Genomic DNA, 20457 nt, shown 5'->3' with positions numbered 1-20457 from the left:
TTGAGTGGGACCAGGTGAAGCAAGTGGGGGAGAAGCTGTTGAGGTTCTGGAGGAATGAGGATAGGATATCTTCACCCTCAATCCAGATCACGAACATGTCATCAGTAAATCTGAACCAAGTGAGAGGTTTAGGATTCTGGGTGTTAAGGATGGTGCCATGCGGGTGCCCATAGCTGTACCCCAGATTTGTTTGTAGGTAATGCCTTCAAAGGAGAAGTAATTGTGGGTGAGGATATAGTTGATCATGGCGACTAGGAAGGGGGTTGTTGGTTTGAAATCTGTCTGGTGCTGAGAAAGGTAATGTTCAATAGCAGTAAGGACATGGGCACTAGGGATGTTAAAAGTAAAAGGAAATTGGACTCGTAGTGGCGAGCAGGGCACTATGTGGTAAAGGAGCAGAAACTGTGGAGAGTTGGTGGAGGAGAAGATTACGTTTAATAGGCTGAAGGTGGCGGTCTACGAGAGCAGAGATTCTCTCAGTGGGAGCACAGTAATTGACCATAGTGGGATGTCTTGGGTGGTTGGGTGCACGGATTTTAGGAAGCATGTAGAAGGTAGGAGTGCGGGGTGTCCTAGGGGTATGGAGAGAGATGGACTCCGGCTGGAGGTTCTAGGATAGGCCTAAGGATTTGAGGAGAAACTGGAGGTCCAGTTGGAGTTCTGGAATGGTATCACTGTGGTCAGGTTTGTAGATGGATGAATCTGACAGCTGGCAGAGTCCTTCTGCCAGGTAATCCCTGTGGTTCAAAACAGCAGTGATGGAGCCTTTGTCAGCAGCTAGGACTATAAGGTTGGGATCAATCCAGTTTTTGGTGGTGGATTGCAGTTTTTTCTGCCCATGTAAGGTTAGTTTGCATGTTGAGGGATTTGGGAAATGATGGCGAGGCAAGGTTCAAGGTTAAGAAATTCTGGAAAGTTAACAGGGGGTGATTGGGAGGCAGTGGAGTTGGATAACGGTTGCATGGAGGAGTGAACTGAGTCAGGCAATGTTCAACATTGGTCTTTGGTTGAGTCTGATTAGTATGGTTGGTGGCAAAAAAGTGTTTCCACTGGAGGAACTGGGAGAAGGTCTTTAACAAGTCCCGTGGTTGAATATGGGTGAGAGGCAAAAGGTGAGGCCTTAGGAAAGGACTGATACTTCTACAGGGCTGGAGCTTTTGGAGGAAAGGTTCATGACTGTGTTAGGGTCTGTTTAGGTTCTGGTTTCTGTGTGGTGGTGGGAGGGAGTTGTTGAGGGTGGAATAGACACAGTAGGGCTGCATGACAAGGTTTGTTTCTGTGAGGGGATGGGGATGTGGGGAAGATTTGGAGGTTGTTGCAGAGGTGGTGGATTATGGTAGTCCAAGGCAGGAGTAGGAAGTGAACAAGGTGGAGAGTTTTTTGAGGTGGCATAGTGCGTGTTGCTCTAGCTCCTAGAGGGCAAGAGTTTCAGTATGTGTCACAGGAGCCAGGAACTTGGGATTGTATAGCAGAAGAATTTTGTGGATGGAGAGAAGGTAACTGCAAGGAGGTTTGAGTCTGATTGATGTGGTTTTGCAGGACTGTTTTTGGGAGGGTAAAGGATTGGTGTTATCTGAACATGGAGGGCATTGTGGAAAGAGGAGTGGCACCTGGAGATGGGTAATTTGATGGTAAGGCCATTTGGGAGGGATACCATGAGCAAGGCAGCAATGCAGGAACAGTATGTGGGACTGGGCTCTGGCCAGCGATAAATAAGCTTTTCTGTATTGATGCAGATGGAAGGAGCAAGGATACGTCATGGTGGATAAAAATGAGTAAAAATACACAAATAATGTAGAAGTCCGTCCAAAAAACATTTTACAAAAAAACCGGCCAAACTCGTGGGAAAAATCACAAAAAGGATGAAATGGAAGAAGTAAGGGGAAACAAGATTAAATCAGAGGGAGTAAGGCGATAGTGCATGCCAATTTCATTTGATTTTTGCCTTGAACTAACACACAGAATCCAGAAACTAAACAGATGCAAAACAGTCATGAACCTTTCCTCCAAAATCCCTAGCCCCTCAGAAATATCAGTCGTTTTCAAGCGTCTCACTTTTTGCCCCACTCACAAATTCAATCATCCAGGACTTTTCAAAGACTTTCTTTCTTGTGGTACCTGCAGTGGAAATACTTTTTTGCCACCAACCCTACCAAGCAGACTCAACCAAAGACCAATGTTGAATGCTGCCTGACTCTGTTCACTCCTCCATCCACCGTGATCCACTCCCACTGCCCCCAAATAACCCCCTGTTAACTTTCCAGAATTTCTTAATCTTGAACCTTGCCTCACCATCATTCCCCAAATCACCCTACATTCAAACTAACTATACACCCGCAGGAAGAACTGCAGTCGACCACCTAAAAACTGGTCATCCTACCTGCTGAAAAAGGCTCCACCACTGTTATTTTGAATTGCAAGGATTACCTAGCAGAAAGACTCCGTCAGCTGTCAGATTCATCCACCTACAAACCCTGCCACAGTGACCCCATTCCAGAAATCCAGCAGAATCTCCGGTCTCTTTTCAAATTCTTAAGCCCATCCCAAAACTTCTTTCTGGAGTCCATGTCTCTCCTCACCACTCCTTGCACTCGTACCTTCTACACGCTTCGTAAAGTCCATAAATCCAACCACCCAGGACGCCCCATTGTGAGTGGTTACTGTGCCCTCACTAAGAGATCTCTGCTCTCATAGCCCAGCATCTTCAGCCACAACCTACCCTCCTATATAAAAGATACTAACCATTTCCTCCACAGATCATGTTCCTTTCACTATTGATGCCACCTCCCTTCATACTAACATCCCTAATGTCCATGGCTTTACCACTATTGAACACTACGTTTCCCATTGCCCGATGAATTCAAAACCAACAATCTCCTTCATAGTTGCCAGGTCCAACAATATCCTCACCCACAATTACTTCGTTTTTGAAGGCATTACCTACAAACAAATCCAGGGCACCATCATATGCCAGCCTATTCTTGGGCCATCTAGAGGAACCCTTCCTAAACACCAGAACTCCAAACCCCTCACCTGGTTCAGATTCATTGGTGACACCATTGTGATCTGGATTGGGGACATCCTATCCACATTCCCCCTGAACCTCAATAGCTTCTCTACAATTTGCTTCACCTGGTCCTACTCAACCCAACAAGCCAACTTCCTTGTTGTTCACATGTGCCTCAAAGACGGCCTCATCAGTACGTCAGTCGATATCAAACCTAATAATCACAAACAATTCCTCCACTGTGACAGCTGCCACCCATTGCATACCAAGGAGTCGTTTCCATACAGTCTAGCCACCCATCGCCATTGTATCTGTGGTGACGAGTAGTCCCCCTCGAAATGTACCGAGGGTCTCACTAAGGCCTTCAGATATCATAATTATTCTCCAAACCTTTTACAAAAACAGATCTCCCGTGCCTTATCTTTCCAGTCACACACCAGTTCCCAAAATCCCACTGTCTGCCACAGAGGAGAATTTCCCTCATGACTCAGTGCCATCCAGCACTGGAGCAACTGAATTACATTCTCCTATACAATATCCTTGTCCATCCCTACACAAACCCTGCTCCCAACCTCTTGCCTCATGGCTCATATCCCTGTAATAGACGTTGATGCGAGACCTGTCTCATACATCCTCCCACCACCACCTGTTCCAGTCTTGTCACCAACATCACCTATCCCATCAACGGCAGGGCTACCTGTGAAACCAGTCATATGGTCTACAAGCTAAGCTGCAACCACTGTGTTGCTTTCTATGTGGGCATGACAACCAACAGAGTGTCTGTCTGCATGAATGGCCACTCACAAACTGTGGCCAAGAAACAACTGGACAAGCCTGTTACTGAGCATGTCACCCAACACAACTTTCTTCATTTCAATGACTGCTTTACATGTTGTGCCATCTGGATCCTTCCCACCAACACCAGCTTTCCTGGGTTGCCCAGGTGGGAACTCTCCCTGCAATATATCCTATGCTCCCTTAACCCTCCTGGCCTTAACCTTCTTTAGTCGTCGTCCTTATCTATGTAGCCCCTTCGCTGTTTCCGTTCCACCACTATTCAGCCCTGTATTCCACCAATGCATGCAGTCTTCTTACTTCTTTCCTTTTCCGCTACCCCCACCCCCTCCCCTCTCCTGCTGCCCTCCATAAAACCTCCCAACTGCAACTAGCTGCCCATTCTGCCCACTCTACCCACTCTAACCTCTCTCCATCTCTTCCCTGTATGCTCCCACTAACAGCACTTTAGCATCCCCCACCTAAACACTGCTATATCTCCCCTTCCTTGTCCCATCATGTGCTTGCAATCTGGCTTCAGCTGCCAGAGAGTGTGTGTGTGTGTGTGTGTGTGTGTGTGTGTGTGTGTGTGTGTGTGTGTGTGTGCGCGCGCGCAACTAAGGTCTTGTTGGCTGAAAGCCCACTTTCTGACAGTCTTTTGTTGTGCCTTTCTGTGACTCAGCATCTCTGCTATATGGTGAGTAGCAACTATCCTTTTCATAATATTGTTGCCTTCAATCCTGGATTTTCCATTGTTACATATTGTAAAAAGGTATTTAATAAGGAGGATACTTTCTACATCTACATCTACATCTACATTGATACTCCGCAAGCCACCCAACGGTGTGTGGCGGAGGGCACTGTACGTGCCACTGTCATTACCTCCCTTTCCTGTTCCAGTCGCGTATGGTTCGCGGGAAGAACGACTGTCTGAAAGCCTCCGTGCGCGCTCTAATCTCTCTAATTTTACATTCGTGATCTCCTCGGGAAGTATAAGTAGGGGGAAGCAATATATTCGATACCTCATCCAGAAACGCACCCTCTCGAAACCTGGCGAGCAAGCTACACCGCGATGCAGAGCGCCTCTCTTGCAGAGTCTGCCGCTTGAGTTTATTAAACATCTCCGTAACGCTATCACGGTTACCAAATAACCCAGTGACGAAACGCGCCGCTCTTCTTTGGATCTTCTCTATCTCCTCCGTCAACCCGACCTGGTACGGATCCCACACTGATGAGCAATACTCAAGTATAGGTCGAACGAGTGTTTTGTAAGCCACCTCCTTTGTTGATGGACTACATTTTCTAAGCACTCTCCCAATGAATCTCAACCTGGTACCCGCCTTACCAACAATTAGTTTTATATGATCATTCCACTTCAAATCGTTCCGTACGCATACTCCCAGATATTTTACAGAAGTAACTGCTACCAGTGTTTGTTCCGCTATCACATAATCATACAATAAAGGATCCTTCTTTCTATGTATTCGCAATACATTACATTTGTCTATGTTAAGGGTCAGTTGCCACTCCCTGCACCAAGTGCCTATCCGCTGCAGATCTTCCTGTATTTCGCTACAATTTTCTAATGCAGCAACTTCTCTGTATACTACAGCATCATCCGCGAAAAGCCGCATGGAACTTCCGACACTATCTACTAAGTCATTTATATATATTGTGAAAAGCAATGGTCCCATAACACTCCCCTGTGGCACGCCAGAGGTTACTTTAACGTCTGTAGACGTCTCTCCATTGATAACAACATGCTGTGTTCTGTTTGCTAAAAACTCTTCAATCCAGCCACACAGCTGGTCTGATATTCCGTAGGCTCTTACTTTGTTTATCAGGCGACAGTGCGGAACTGTATCGAACGCCTTCCGGAAGTCAAGAAAAATAGCATCTACCTGGGAGCCTGTATCTAATATTTTCTGGGTCTCATGAACAAATAAGGCGAGTTGGGTCTCACACGATCGCTGTTTCCGGAATCCATGTTGATTCCTACATAGTAGATTCTGGGTTTCCAGAAATGACATGATACGCGAGCAAAAAACATGTTCTAAAATTCTACAAGAGATCGACGTAAGAGATATAGGTCTATAGTTTTGCGCATCTGCTCGACGACCCTTCTTGAAGACTGGGACTATCTGTGCTCTTTTCCAATCATTTGGAACCCTCCGTTCCTCTAGAGACTTGCGGTACACGGCTGTTAGAAGGGGGGCTAGTTCTTTCGCGTACTCTGTGTAGAATCGAATTGGTATCCCGTCAGGTCCAGTGGACTTTCCTCTATTGAGTGATTCCAGTTGCTTTTCTATTCCTTGGACACTTTCTACTTTTAAGAGGTGATTCTACTTTACCATTAGGATGGGAACGTCTTGGGTGTGAATGTTTGCAAATTTGTCTGAACTAAAGTAGCATATCAGACCTAGTTGTACTTGTAACTAATTAGAGGCAAAATAAGAGTATAAGTACGCTTATCTCTGTGTGTTTGCTTTTAAATGTTGTAGCAGTGAAAGTAATGACAGCAGACTTCTCTTCCAGGTTGTATTATGTTATTATTAAAATGGTCTTCACATGTCACTATAATTCTGGTTTCTAAATTTAAATTTAGTGTTTGACTATTTAAAAAAAGTTGTTACGATAGCCTTTGTATTTTATTTGATCACTATTCTCCATCTATTTTTTTTTTTTTTTTTTTTCTAGATATTGTGTCAGAAACTCTGAACAATATTATTAGAAAAATACTTGGACGCACATTCCAATGGAAGCTGGAAAGACATTTTATAGAAGAGATTGCAGGGAAACTAGATTCTTGTAAAGTAAGTACCTAGCCCTTCTCCGCCTTTTACAGAATCTTCAAGACTAATTATACATTGGAGAAAATGTAGAAATTATGTTACATCATTCACTTTGGATTTATTTAAACAAGCTGACATTCACAAAATTGGAAGAAAATTTGACATACATAATCTGTAAGCACTTGGATTAGTCAATTTCTTTATTACTATTGCAGTAAGGTTTCTTGGATGGTGTGAAAATTTCATATGTTCTAAAAAGTTGAGAGTTGTTTAGCATTGTTTGGCATCCTAGTGCAGGAAGGATTGGTATGAGCCATAGTTTTTCGAACGGACAGTGGAGGCAATATGGGAGCCCAAGAAGTTCCAGAAAAGGCAGCTACAAATGTAACAAATACTTTCATTGATGCATCTCCACTGCATGATGCACCGGGTAAGTGGTCGACTGTCTGCTGAATTCTGCTTGGCTGGCTGCATGTAGGGTCCAAGATGCTGATGCAGATCTCCACTGAGTACTAGTGAGTTCAGTAGGTGCGCTGCCCATGTGCCTCTACACCAGCGGCATATATGTGACACTGACGTATCTGCTATGGCCCCGGGAGACATGTGACTGTGTCATGGTGGTGGATGCACATCATGCTGAAATGCCTATTCGGCAGTGGTGGACGACGGCTGGTGTGCCTGGGGAGTGACCTGCTGGGCAGGAATTGGCTGTGCTGCAGGTGATGACCTGTGAAGGGCTGTTGCACCAATGCATAGAGATGTTGGCCTGCTGTGGCCTCAGACCGGTGACTTATACTGGCAAGTCCTTGTGGCATTCTCGTCTAGCACAGCCTTGTTGTCCTGGTAGGGCTGCCCCAAATTAAATTCCATTATAAAAATGTTCTGTACTTATAGTCGGCAGTGGCACACTTTTACGTATCCTAAAACGTCACTGCTCCTGCCAGTGTGTAAATATGCATTGCCCCTTGCTTCACTAGTCTGTGCATTATTGTTGAGCAAGCTAACCTGTCTCACAACATTGTCTTGGCCTTGTTGAATTATTACAGTGACATCATCTCACATTTGGCTGTTGTCAGCACTTCTGCAGTACACTGCTCAGGCTTACACTAGAATGCCCATGTACAATGATGAGCCAAAAGATTATGATGACATGTTTAATAGGTTGTTTATCTGCCTTTGGAACGAAATGCATCACTTCCTCTGCTTATCAGAAATCTTGACAGTTCGTTGGTAGGTTGTTGGGGTATGAGACATTAGATGTATAAGCACAGGTCATGTAATTTGCGTAAATAATGGGCTGATTTGCTTACGCGGTGATGGTGCCCGATAGCGACCCGAATGGGTTCCGTAGGGTTTAAACCAGGTTAATTTGCTTGTTGTGGCATCAATGTGAGTTCACTTTAATGCTCCTCAAACCACTTTTGCACATTTCAGGCTCAAAGACACGGACAATTATACTGCTGAAAGATGACATCACAATTAGGGAAGACATCAAGCATCAAGGGATGCAGATGGTTCACAGCTGTCAGTGTGTCTTTGATTACTACCACAGGTCCCCTGCAAGGCAGGAGAATGTCTCACATAGCATAATACTGCTCCCACCAGCCTGTGTCCATAGCATGCTGCACATTTCGAGCCGCCGTTCACTTTGATGATGACATTAGTGGAGACGACCAGCGACCTAGTGCAGTAAAAATGTGATTCACCTGAAGAGCCAACACTTTTCCTTGAGCAGTGGCTGAATCCTGGTGGTCCCGTGCCCATTGCAGTTGGAACTAACGACATTGTGCGGTCAACATGCGAACACGTAGGAGTGGTCTGCTACAGAGCTCCATATTCAACGATGTTCGATGAACGGTGTGCTCTGAAACACTTCTGTGTGCACCAGCATTGTGCTCTTTCAGCGGAGATGTCACAAATCACCATCTGTCCTGCTTTACACAACAGACAAGCTTCCAAACCCCATGTTCTGTGAAGAGCCATGGATGTCCAACCAGTTAGCGCTTAATGGTAGTTTCACTATCCTTCTGACTCTCTCTGTAGATGATCACAGCAGAAGCACATGAACATTCAAACAGCTTTGCCATTTTCGAAATACTCGTCCACAGGCTCTGCGTAATAATAATCCGCTCTTTGTCAGTGTTACTTACCTCAATGGATTTCCTCATTTGCAGCCCATGTCTTCGCTTGATTGACACCCTGCTCGTGTCTGCACTCGTTACATACTTAGGTTACCACATCGCATACCCACAACGCCAGCAGGTGGCATCCCGCATTGCAGTAGGCAATGGTCATAATGTTTAAGCTTGTCAACACATAGTCGGTGGGATTTAGCTAATAGTACCATTCCAAGGTGAAACTGGACCTCAAAACACCTGGAGCGAGGTGTTAATGCATTGCAAAATAGAGAGAGAAGAATACCAGGTAACATGTCAGAATGTAACAGGAATAGAAAAGATTACAATAAGACTGGAATAATCTTTAAAATAGGGCTTCTAATGTAGACAGTAAATGTATAAATTAGAAATATGGGATTTGGTGTGAGTTTTACTTGATGACCAGTTTCCACTTTTCAGTTGTAAGGTAAATACAATTTGACATGTGTCACATGAGGTCATGGAGAAGAGCTTGAGCATATTTCCTATAATCAAAACGGATGCGATATGTTCCTTAGAAGATAAAAGAAAATGAAGCTGCAAAAAATGAGTGCATGAAATGTATGCAACTATCACGTGGAATGGAAGCAACAGCCTGGAGGTAGCGGGGAGGGGGAAGGGATAGCAGTTTACAGGAGGGGGGGGGGTCTGTCTGGTGGGGGGGAGGTCTGTCTGGTGGAGGACTAGAATGCCAACAGATACAGTGTCAGGAGGTTGTGGGGCAGGGAGGTGGGGAAATACAGTGCAAAAAAGGAGAGGAGCAGAGAAAATGGGTGTGTGCATTGGCACAGAGGGTGGCAAACAAAGAGGATGGGAGGCAAGAATGGGATGGAGGTGTTAGAATAGAGGTAGTGGAAACTGTTGGGTAGAGTATGTGGGGACAGTATGTTACCATAGGTTGTGGCCAGGATAATTGTTGTAGGGATAACTCCCATCTGTGCAGTTCAGGAAAGCTGGTAGTGCAGGGGAGGATGCTGATGGCTCGAGTAGTGAAACAGTCATTGAAATCAAGCATGTTACGTTCAGCTGCATGTTGCACCACAGGGTGGACTACTTTGCTCTTGGCCACAGTTTGGCAGTGGCCATTCATCCTTGTGGACAGCTGGTTAATAGTCATACCAATATAAAAAGCTGTGTAATGATTGCAGCAGAGCTGGTAAATGACATGGCTGCTTCCATAGGTGGCGTGGCCTGACGGGTTAGGATAAACCTGTGGCAGGACTGGAATAGGAAATGCTGGCTGGCTAGCTTGGGTATGCACCGAAGCTGAAATCGTTATAGGTACAGAAAGCTGGCTGAAGCCAGAGATAAATTCTGCCGAAATTTTTACAAAGGCACAGATGGTGTTTAGAAAGGATAGATTGCATGCAACCGGTGGTGGTGTGTTTGTCACTGTTAGTAGTACTTTATCCTGTAGTGAAGTAGAAGTGGATAGTTCCTGTGAATAATTATGGGTGGAGGCTACACTCAACAACCGAGCTAGGTTAATAGTTGGCTCCTTTTACCGACCTCCCGACTCAGCAGCATTAGTGGCAGAACAACTGAGAGAAAATTTGGAATACATTTCACATAAATGTTCTCAGCATGTTATAGTCTTAGGTGGAGATTTCAATTTACCAGATATAGACTGGGGCACTCAGATGTTTAGGACAGGTGGTAGGGACAGAGCATCGAGTGACATTATACTAAGTGCACTATCCGAAAATTACCTCGAGCAATTAAACAGAGAACCGACTCGTGGAGATAACATCTTGGACCTACTGATAACAAACAGTCCCGAAGTTTTCGACTCTGTAAGTGCAGAACAGGGAATCGGTGATCATAAGGCCGTTGCAGCATCCATGAATATGGAAGTTAATAGGGATATAAAAAAAGGGAGGAAGGTTTATCTGTTTAGCAAGAGTAATAGAAGGCAGATTTCAGACTACCTAACAGATCAAAACGAAAATTTCTGTTCCGACACTGACAATGTTGAGTGTTTATGGAAAAAGTTCAAGGCAATCGTAAAATGCGTTTCAGACAGGTACGTGCCGAGTAAAATTGTGAGGGATGGGAAAAACCCACCGTGGTTCAACAACAAAGTTAGGAAACTACTGCGACAGCAAAGAGAGCTTCACTCCAAGTTTAAATGCAGCCAAAACCTTTCAGTCAAACAGAAGCTAAACAATGTCAAAGTTAGCGTAAGGAGGTTTATGCGTGAAGCGTTCAGGGAATTCGAAAGTAAAATTCTATGTACCGACTTGACAGAAAATCCGAGGAAGTTCTGGTCTTACGTTAAATCAGTAAGTGGCTCGAAACAGCATATCCAGACACTCCGGGATGATGATGGCATTGAAACAGAGGATGACACGCGTTAAGTTGAAATACTAAACACCTTTTTCCAAGCTGTTTCACAGAGGAAGACCACACTGCAGTTCCTTCTCTAAATCCTCGCACAAACGAAAAAATGGCTGACATTGAAATAAGTGTCCAAGGAATAGAAAAGCAACTGGAATCACTCAACAGAGGAAAGTCCACTGGACCTGACGGGATATCAATTCGATTCTACACAGAGTACGCGAAAGAACTTGCCCCCCTTCTAACATCCGTGTACCGCAAGTCTCTAGAGGAACGGAAGGTTCCAAATGATTGGAAAAGATCACAGGTAGTCCCAGTCTTCAAGAAGGGTCGTCGAGCAGATGCGCAAAACTATAGACCTATATCTCTGACGTCGATCTGTTGTTGAATTTTAGAACATGTTTTTTGCTCGCATATCATGTCATTTTTGGAAACCCAGAATATACTCTGTAGGAATCAACATGGATTTCGGAAACAGCGATCGTGTGAGACCCAACTCTCTTTATTTGTTCATGAGACCCAGGAAATATTAGATACAGGCTCCCAGGTAAATGCTATTTTCCTTGACTTCTGGAAGGCATTCGATACAGTTCCGCACTGTCGCCTGATAAACAAAATAAGAGCCTACTGAATATCAGACCAGCTGTGTGGCTGGATTGAAGAGTTTTTAGCCATGTTGTTATCAATGGAGAGACGTCTACAGACGTTAAGGTAACCTCTGGCGTGCCACGGGGGAGTGTTATGGGACCATTGCTTTTCACAATATATATGACCTAGTAGCTAGTGTCGGAAGTTCCATGCGGCTTTTCGTGGACAATGCTGTAGTATACAGAGAAGTTGCAGCATTAGAAAATTGTAGCGAAATGCAGGAAGATCTGCGCGTTTCGTCACAGGGTTATTTGGTAACCGTGATAGCGTTACGAAAATGTTTAGCAAACTCAAGTGGCAGACTCTGCAAGAGAGGCGCTCTGTATCGTGGTTTAGCTTGCTCGCCAGGTTTCGAGAGGGTGCGTTTCTGGATGAGGTATCGAATATATTGCTTCCCCCTACTTATACCTCCCAAGGAGATCACGAATGTAAAATTAGAGAGATTCGAGCGCGCACGGAGGCTTTCAGACAGTCGTTCTTCCCGCGAACCATACGCGACTGGAACGGAAACGGGAGGTAATGACAGTGGCACATAAAGTGCCCTCCACCACACACCGTTGGGTGGCTTGCGGAGTATAAATGTAGATGTAGATGTATGTTGTGCACCTGGGTCTTCCACAGGGATTTGATCCTAGTGGCAGGGGGTTGTGATTGGGGGTGTTGTGAAGGTTGGGTGGGTGATGGAACACCACTTTAGGAGTGGTGGGAAGTATCTCGGGTAGGATGTCACTTGTTTCAAGCATGATGATAGGTAATCAAAGCCTTGGCGAAAGATGTGTTACCATTGTTCCAGCTTGAGGTGGTACTGAGTGACGAAGGGGGGGGGGGGGATGTGGCAAGTTGGAAAGGACAGCTTAGGCAGGGTTTAGGTGCTACAAGGAGTGGCTGAAGAGGAACACTGTGGGTAGGATAGGGCTTGGATAGCAATGCCCCGATGCAGCAGTAGGATGTCGGCCAGTTGGATAACTAATTTTTAATGTATTTTTGCATTCTGTATGTGGTTTTGTGTGTCTTTATTTATTTTTTACACATCTTTTCTCTTACTCAGCTCCTCTCACAAGCGTGAACACCTATCTTGCCATTTATGTGTCATTCCCATTTCCTTTACACCATTCCTGTCACAATGGACCTCTGCTTCATCTTTCTGCACCAGTTCAGAAAAGTATCCCTTTCCCTGGCTAACACTCAGTCTCACATCCTATTCTTTTACTGCTGCTCGAACCATGGAATCCCTCCAAATGATCTGACCATAAAATTTCCTTTCTCTGGATTCCACCCCTCCCTTCACAATGATCTTCAGTTTTTGATATTCTGGCACTCCCTAGCCCTCACAAACCTGGTACTGCAAAGTCACATCTCCATGGCACAAGCATCCCAGAAGCAACTGTGCTCACTCCACAACATACTGCTACTGTGAAACCCCTACTTCATACATCACATCTGTGAAATTGAATCCCTTGCTCTCCAGCACCTGGAGGAGCATTCCAGACACCACGCCCATACGTTATCCAACCTGCTGACATCCTGTTGTTGCCTCAGTGCACCACTATCCTACACCTACCCTACCAACAATGTTCCTCCTCATCCACCCCTCACAGCATCTAAGCCCTTCTCAGGTGACCTTTTCAACTTGCCACATCCCTCAAAACTCCCTACCAACAATCCACCAAATCCAGATCTGAAATATTTCTATAACTGTGTTGTTAATCTTCCCACAAAAACAATCAGGTCCATAGAGGGTTTAGTACTAGCCAAAGGCCTCACCCTTAGCCCTACACCACAATTTAACCATGCTGGACTTGTCAAAGACCTACTGTCCTTTTCCTGATCCCTACAATGGAAACACTTCTATGCCGCCAGTCCCTCCAGCAAAAGCCAAAAAGCCAACCTTATTCCAACATTGAATCCTGCCTCTCCCAGTTCTTACCATCATCCAACAGTGATCCTCTCCCCTCCACCCCCCCCCCCCCCCCCCCCACCTAACCACCTGCTGGTCACTTTCCAGTAATTCCTTATAATACCTTAACTCCAACTTAGCCTCACCATCCTTTCTCAGATCCCTTACACAGAACACCAACCTTTCAACAGAAGAAAGCATAGCCATACACAACCTCAAAATAAGTCCTGACCTATCATCCTCCCTGCAGATAAAGGTTATGAATCATAGTGACTACCTGGTGAAAGGCCTCCACCTATTACCTGACTCCTCCACCTATAAACTCTGCCAGGGTGATGCCGTCCCAGAAGTCCAACATAACCTCCAATCCTTGCTTAAAGCCTCACCCTACGACACCTTGGACACCAACTTTCTACATGCTTCCCAAAACCCACAAACCCAACAATCCTGGATGCCCAATTGTGGCTGATTATTGTGCCCCCACTGAAAGAATTTTGGCTCTCATTGACCAACACCTCCAACTAATTACCCGTAATCTAGCCTCCCACACCAAAGATATAAACCAGTTTCTTCACCACTCCTTCAATTCTTTTATCCCCACTCACTGTTGACACCACCTCCCTGTACACCATCTACGCTCATGCTCTTGGTCTTACCGCTATTGAACACTCCCTTTCCCAACGCCCTTCAGACTCCAAACACACTACCTCATTCCTCATATGCCTTACTAACTTTATCCATAACCCACAACTACTTCTCCTGTGAAGGGAAGGCATACAATCAAATCTGCAGCAGAGCCATGGGCACCCACATGGCGCTCTCATATACCAACCTGTTTATAGTCCATCTAGAGAAGACCTTCCCAGCCTTGCAAAATGCCAAACCTGAACCAGAGAAGGTTCAGGTTCATTGATGACATCTTCATGATCTGGTCTCATGGTCAAGACAGCCTGTTTTCGTTCCTTCACAACATCAATACCTTCTCTTCCATTCATTTCACATGGTCTCCTCAACCAAGCATGACACCTTCCAAGATTTTGACCTCCTCCTCTCTGATGCCTCCATCCACATCTCTGTCTACATTAAACCCACCAACCACCAACAGACATGCATTTCGACAGCTGTCATCCCCTTCACTCCAAAACATCCCCCAAACAGCCTGGCCACCCAGGGATGCATATCTGCAGTGATAAGAACTTCCTTGGCCAGTATGCTGAGGGTCACACCAAGGACTTCACAGAGAGGCACTATCCCCCAGACCTTGTCTGGGAACAGATCTCCCATGCCATTTCCTTTCAGAGCCCGAATCCTCCCACCACCCTCAAGAACCAGCTACAAAGGCATGCCTCCTTCCTCATCAAATACCCCCCTGGCGTGTAACAGCTGAACCACATTCTTCGCCAGGGCTTTGATTACCTATCGTCGTGTTGATTACCTATCATAATGCCCTGAAATGAGGGACTTCCTATCTGAGATCCTTTCCATCTTTCCTAAAATGGTGTTCTGCCACCCACCCAACCTTCAAAACATTGTAGTCCATCCCTATGCCACTCCCAATCCCAGCCCCTGCCAGAAGGGTCATATCCCTGTGGAAGACCTAGATGCAAGATACAACTAATTGACCCCCCCCCCCCCCCCCCAGCACTTCCTATTCCAGTCCTGTCACAGGTTTATCCTACCCAGTCAGGGCCCTGGCCACCTTTGGAAGCAACGATGTCATTTACTAGCTTTGCTGCATCATTATACAGATTTTTATGTTGGAATGACTACCAACAAGCTGTCCACCAGGATGAATGGTCACTGCCAAACTGTGGCTAAGAGCCAAGTAGACCATCCTGTGACACAACATGTAGCTGAATAAAACATGCATGATTTCAATGGTTGCTTCACTACTTGAGCCATGTGGGTCCTCCCTTGCATCATCAGCTTTTTTGAACTGTACAGGCGGGAGTTATCCTCACAACAATTTTTTTGCTGCTGTAATTATTCTAGCCTCATCCTATGATAAAATACTGTCCTATCATCTCCTCCCATCCCCCCCCCCCCCTCTCCTCTTCGTTTACCGCCCTCTGCCAATGCACCTGCCCATCTTTCCCCGCTCCTCTCCTTATCTGCTCTGTTTTTTCCCACCTCGCTGTCCCACAACCTCCTCATGCTGCACTTCTTGGCATTCTAGTCCCAGCACACTGCACCAGTCAGTACTCCTCTCTCTCCCCCCTTCTGTAAACCGCTATCCTTCCCCTCCCCTTCCAGATTGCTGCTTCCATCCCATCTAATAGCTGCATTCTGGCCCGAGCTGCTGGAGTTGGCAGTTCTGTGTGTGTGAGGGGTGTGTGCTTGTGTGAATGAATGATGGGTGTTTCTCTTTTTCTGACGAAGACTGTTGCCGAAAGCTTATCTGCTGGTGTCTTTCTATTGTGCCTGTCTGCAGCTTAATGTGTCATCTTTATGGTAAGTAGCATTCTGTCTTTTCATGCTTTGTTGATATTCCTAACTGTAGTTTCCATTTTTTGATTTTGCTTGAAATGTATAATGCCTTTCGAAGAATGCAGAATACTATAAACTTAACTACTTAATTAACTCTCTCTCTTCTTCTTCTTCTTTTTTTAAGGGGAATTCCTTTGTTACTGAATGCAGTGACATCTCTGTAAAGGATGAGAACAAAAGTCAAGGGGTCGTATTTCTTTCTTACTAACCCCTTAAGTCAGTATTTTATGCCTACGTCTCTTTCTTGTGGGTAGTTTCCCCTAGCATAGGTTGGCACAGTTGCACTACATGCCTTGCTCAGTTTAACCTCATCATCTTTCAACCTCAGTGTGCTAACTGCTGTGCTAACTGCCACCTCACACAATGTGTGCCACATTTATTGTGGATTTTTAATTTATGGGTGAAAATTAAAATGGCTTACAGTTGACTGTGATGTATTGAAAATTAAAGTATGTTATATTTTCACAAAATGAAAAATCGCTTTCTTTGTACCTGAAGAAATTTCACATTATGCACATGAGTAAGATGCCTGCTCCTTTTGTACATACATCTGTTGGTCTTTGTTTTGTGCTTCTTACCTTGGTAAGAAGCCCAAGTAATGCCTGGGCTATAAGACAAGTTGTTTTTGGTGTTAGAGGAGGGTATCCAACTGACGACCCATATAGTGGAGAGAATACAGCCAACTGAATAAAATGTTCTCGGGTTTCCAGCCGCGTCAATTGGTTAAAACTACACGAGCTTTCGGCTACACGAGCTTGGCCGAAAGCTCGTGTAGTTTTAACCAGTTGACGCGGTTGGAAACCCGAGAACATTTTATTAAATGTTATCACCGCGAGACTCTGCATTAACACAGCCAACTATTTACCGAATTGCAGTTTGGAATCACTCGTGTCCAGGGGTTCCATGTTCTTGTTGTAATTTGTGACTATACAACTTTTGCACTACATATTCTTTGCATTTACTTTTACAAGCACATTTCCATGGTGCTGACTATTATCATATCTATCTTGTTCCATTTTATGACATCATCTTGTTTCTGTATGCAGTTATGTTTTCTCCTGTCTTCTGTATTTCATTTTCCATAAAGTCTGGGAACTTCTTTCAGTCGTGCTGCACTGTGCCAACATTGGTAAATGTACATGTTAGTTTGTTTACCAATCTGGGCAATTGTATCAGTTATTGACATAAATACAGTAAACTCTTTGCTGAGCAAGTCTTCAGCGAGTCCTAAAACTATTTGAGAAGCTGTTTTCAGGGTAGTGTTTGTCATATTACCCAGTGCATTTCCTTCCTAGGTTGTTTGATTATAGCAATGAACCGTCATGGCATACTTTTATTTCCTTTCTGATATGTGCGTTCCACAGTGATTACTATAATGACTGATTACTATTATGACTCATTAGTGTTGGCTGACTGGGTGATACCAACCAACTATGATTACAACATTCATGTTGCTGAAGAATTCATTACTTCTCAGCATGCAATGAAAGCAGTGATAAACATTTTAGGTATATATGTAAGTCCAGTTAAAAAGATACATAATAATTATTCTCAAAGCAAAAAACAGTGAAGTCCAACTATAAATGCACATAATAATTATCATTCTCAAAGCAGTAGAGATATGGAAAAAACAAGCTACATAGTAATTTAAGAAGTGATCAAAGGAGAGTACAATGTATGGTCATTATCAGTAGTATACTGAAAAAAATTTAAAATTTTACACGATGAAGAACCAGCTCGGTAATTATCAAAAGTAGTGGAAATATTCATCAGACAATGGCCATTAAATGATTCCATTCAGAACTGATGTCCATTGATGAAAATAGTATGAGGTGTGACCTCCATGGTCATGAATACATTCTTGTATTCGTTGTGTCATTTAAGAAAACTGCTTCAGGATGTCATCTTGAGGAAGTTCTTATCATGCCTCAAACATGCTGTACCAATTCACAAAGATTGCTGACAGGAGGTTCTTATGAAAGTCTACATCTTTCCATTGCATCCCAGAGTTACTCTATGGGTAACAAATCAGGGGACTGGTCAGAGCAGTCAAGAATCTGTACTTTCAAGACATTTGTGGTGTGAAGTGCAGTTTAGTGCCTTTCATTCTTCTGCTAGAATATTCCATTTGGTACCACATTCATGAAGAGTATCACAAGAGGATTTACTATTCTAGTGACATACTGATACACATTCAGCCTCTTTTCAACAGTTCCAAAACAGTCCTATTTTTGTATCTAGTATCTCCCCACAGAATGATTTTAGGAGTTGGAGAGGTACGAGTCTTGAGAATTACAGCTTCCTGTGACATTTCACAAGGTTGTCTACAGATATGTTGGTGTTAATCTGAACACCACAAGCAAAAATGAAACTAATTGTTGTGTATAAAAGTGCAAAGTGGAGAATGCATGAATTTGGCACGTAGGTGGTTCAGTGACAGCTTTACACTTGTATGCCACATATGACCACTGTAGTGATCACTCAAAACAATGAAAGTTAGGGAGCGTATTGAGACACATCTTCCACTTAAGGTGGCCAGCAGTACATCATCACGTGTCAAAGCCAAACTTGTAGTATTGGTGAGCTCAATGCTCAGCCTGTCCAAGGATTTTTTCCAGTTACTTACTGCCTCTTTTAAACCTGATGATTTTCATGTGTGTAAAACTCCAAATTGCAGTAAAGTTTAGAGTCCACATTAAATTGTAGGTCTTATAAGTGGCTGGGTGAGCCAGTTCAAAAGTCTGAGGAAGGCAAGGGCATTAAAATCAACCTACCGGTTGGGACTGTTTGGCATATATTACATCCAGCTAACTGTCTGAGATAACAGGCCTCAAAGAGGGCAACCTGCTTTTGATTTAGCATGCCCCAAAAGTGCACTTAATCATACTGACAGTTTGTATTTTTTGCAATACCTTTTTTGTGTCTGTTTATCTGTCCTCCTCCTCTCTCAGATGGGAATAGCACACTACAAATAACTCTGAATACACTCTATGAAGGAGAGCAGATTCAAACAAATTATAATTATTTTATAAATATTTATTTTTAATTAATTCATTGTTTATTTTCTGTAATTGTGTTGTGTTTAGTGACACAACAAAGCACAGACTATGTTTTATTTGTCTCATGCAATTTGGTTCTTAATACGTACTTGTGATTTTAAGTTAAATATTATTTTTCTTTTCATCACATGTTCTTTTCTTTATGGGCCAGCTTAATCAAATATTATTTAATTATAATTTACAGAACTGGTACAAGGTGGTAAAAGTTGTAGAAGCAATTATTGAGTCCAATCATATAAATAGATTGTTTTTCAAATCTACTTTTTTATAACTGTAGCCAATTTTAAAGCGATTTATTGACAAGCATGATCTTAATTCTTAAAAAAGCTTGAGAGTTGTGAGATAAAAATGTCTGGATTAAAGACTGGAATATTTTGATTTAAAGGCACAAAGCCTTTAACTGTACTTATTATATAAAATGATGTTTAATCACTGTGTTGAAATTTGTCTTTGAGAGATTTACTGAAGACACACACACACACACACACACACACACACACACACGCCAACCATCATGTGAAACTTCCTTCTTTGCAGATTAAAACTGTGTGCTGGATGGAGACTTGAACTTAGGACCTTCGCCTTCCATTGGCATGTGCTCCAGCAAACGAGCTACCCAAAGCACAACTCACGACATGGCCTCACTGTTTTACTTCTGCCAGTACCTTGTCTCCTACCGTCCTAACTTCACAGGAGTTCTCATGTGAAACTAGCGGGACTAGCACTCCTGTCATCCAGGAGTGCTAGTTCTACAGGGTTTGGGGTGGTAGGAGACGAGGTACTGGCAGAAGTAAAACAGTGAGGACAAGTTGTGAGTCGTGCTTTGGGTAGCTCGTTTGCTGGAGCACATGCCCATGGAAGGCAAAGGTCCAGAGTTCAAATCTTGGTCTGGCATACAGTTCTAATCTGCCAGAAAGTCTTATATCAGCACACACTCCACTGCAGAGCGAAAATATCATTCTGGAAATCACCATGTGTTTCTAATATTTTCTAATATTCTTCCATTTTCGTTCTGGAGCAACATTCTATGACAGTACTTAAAAATTAGTTTTTTTCTATTTTTCAGTATGGGAGGGCTATTATTGTGTGCTGCATTGTTAAAGAATTGGCAGAGATGCCTGACTACCAGAATAACACTATATATTTGGATGAAAGCCGCAAAAGTGTACTAGGACATTTTGAAATGCAAAAAAAATTACTCCGGAATGAGTCTCTACAGAAACCAAGGTGAATCAGCTATGTTTGTGTTCATTAGTATGCTTTATATTTAGAGCCCCATTGTAAGTTTTAATAATCTTCG

At 43.8% G+C, this 20457-nt stretch overlaps 1 protein-coding gene across 1 annotated transcript in view; it reads left to right on the top strand.

The window, feature by feature from the left end:
- The window catches only part of LOC124775053 (serine/threonine-protein kinase ATR), a 354997-nt gene that overhangs the window by 76778 nt on the left and 257762 nt on the right, over window positions 1-20457 (top strand). The window contains exons 8-9 of the mRNA XM_047249842.1: window positions 6479-6594; window positions 20224-20384. Of these exons, the coding sequence (XP_047105798.1) occupies window positions 6479-6594; window positions 20224-20384 (277 nt within the window). The remainder of the gene's footprint in view (window positions 1-6478; window positions 6595-20223; window positions 20385-20457) is intronic.

This window comes from Schistocerca piceifrons, chromosome 2 (genome assembly GCF_021461385.2).
Source record: "Schistocerca piceifrons isolate TAMUIC-IGC-003096 chromosome 2, iqSchPice1.1, whole genome shotgun sequence".
In the NCBI taxonomy this organism is placed as follows: Eukaryota; Metazoa; Arthropoda; class Insecta; order Orthoptera; family Acrididae; genus Schistocerca; species Schistocerca piceifrons.
This window is presented reverse-complemented; position numbering and strand designations above follow the sequence as displayed.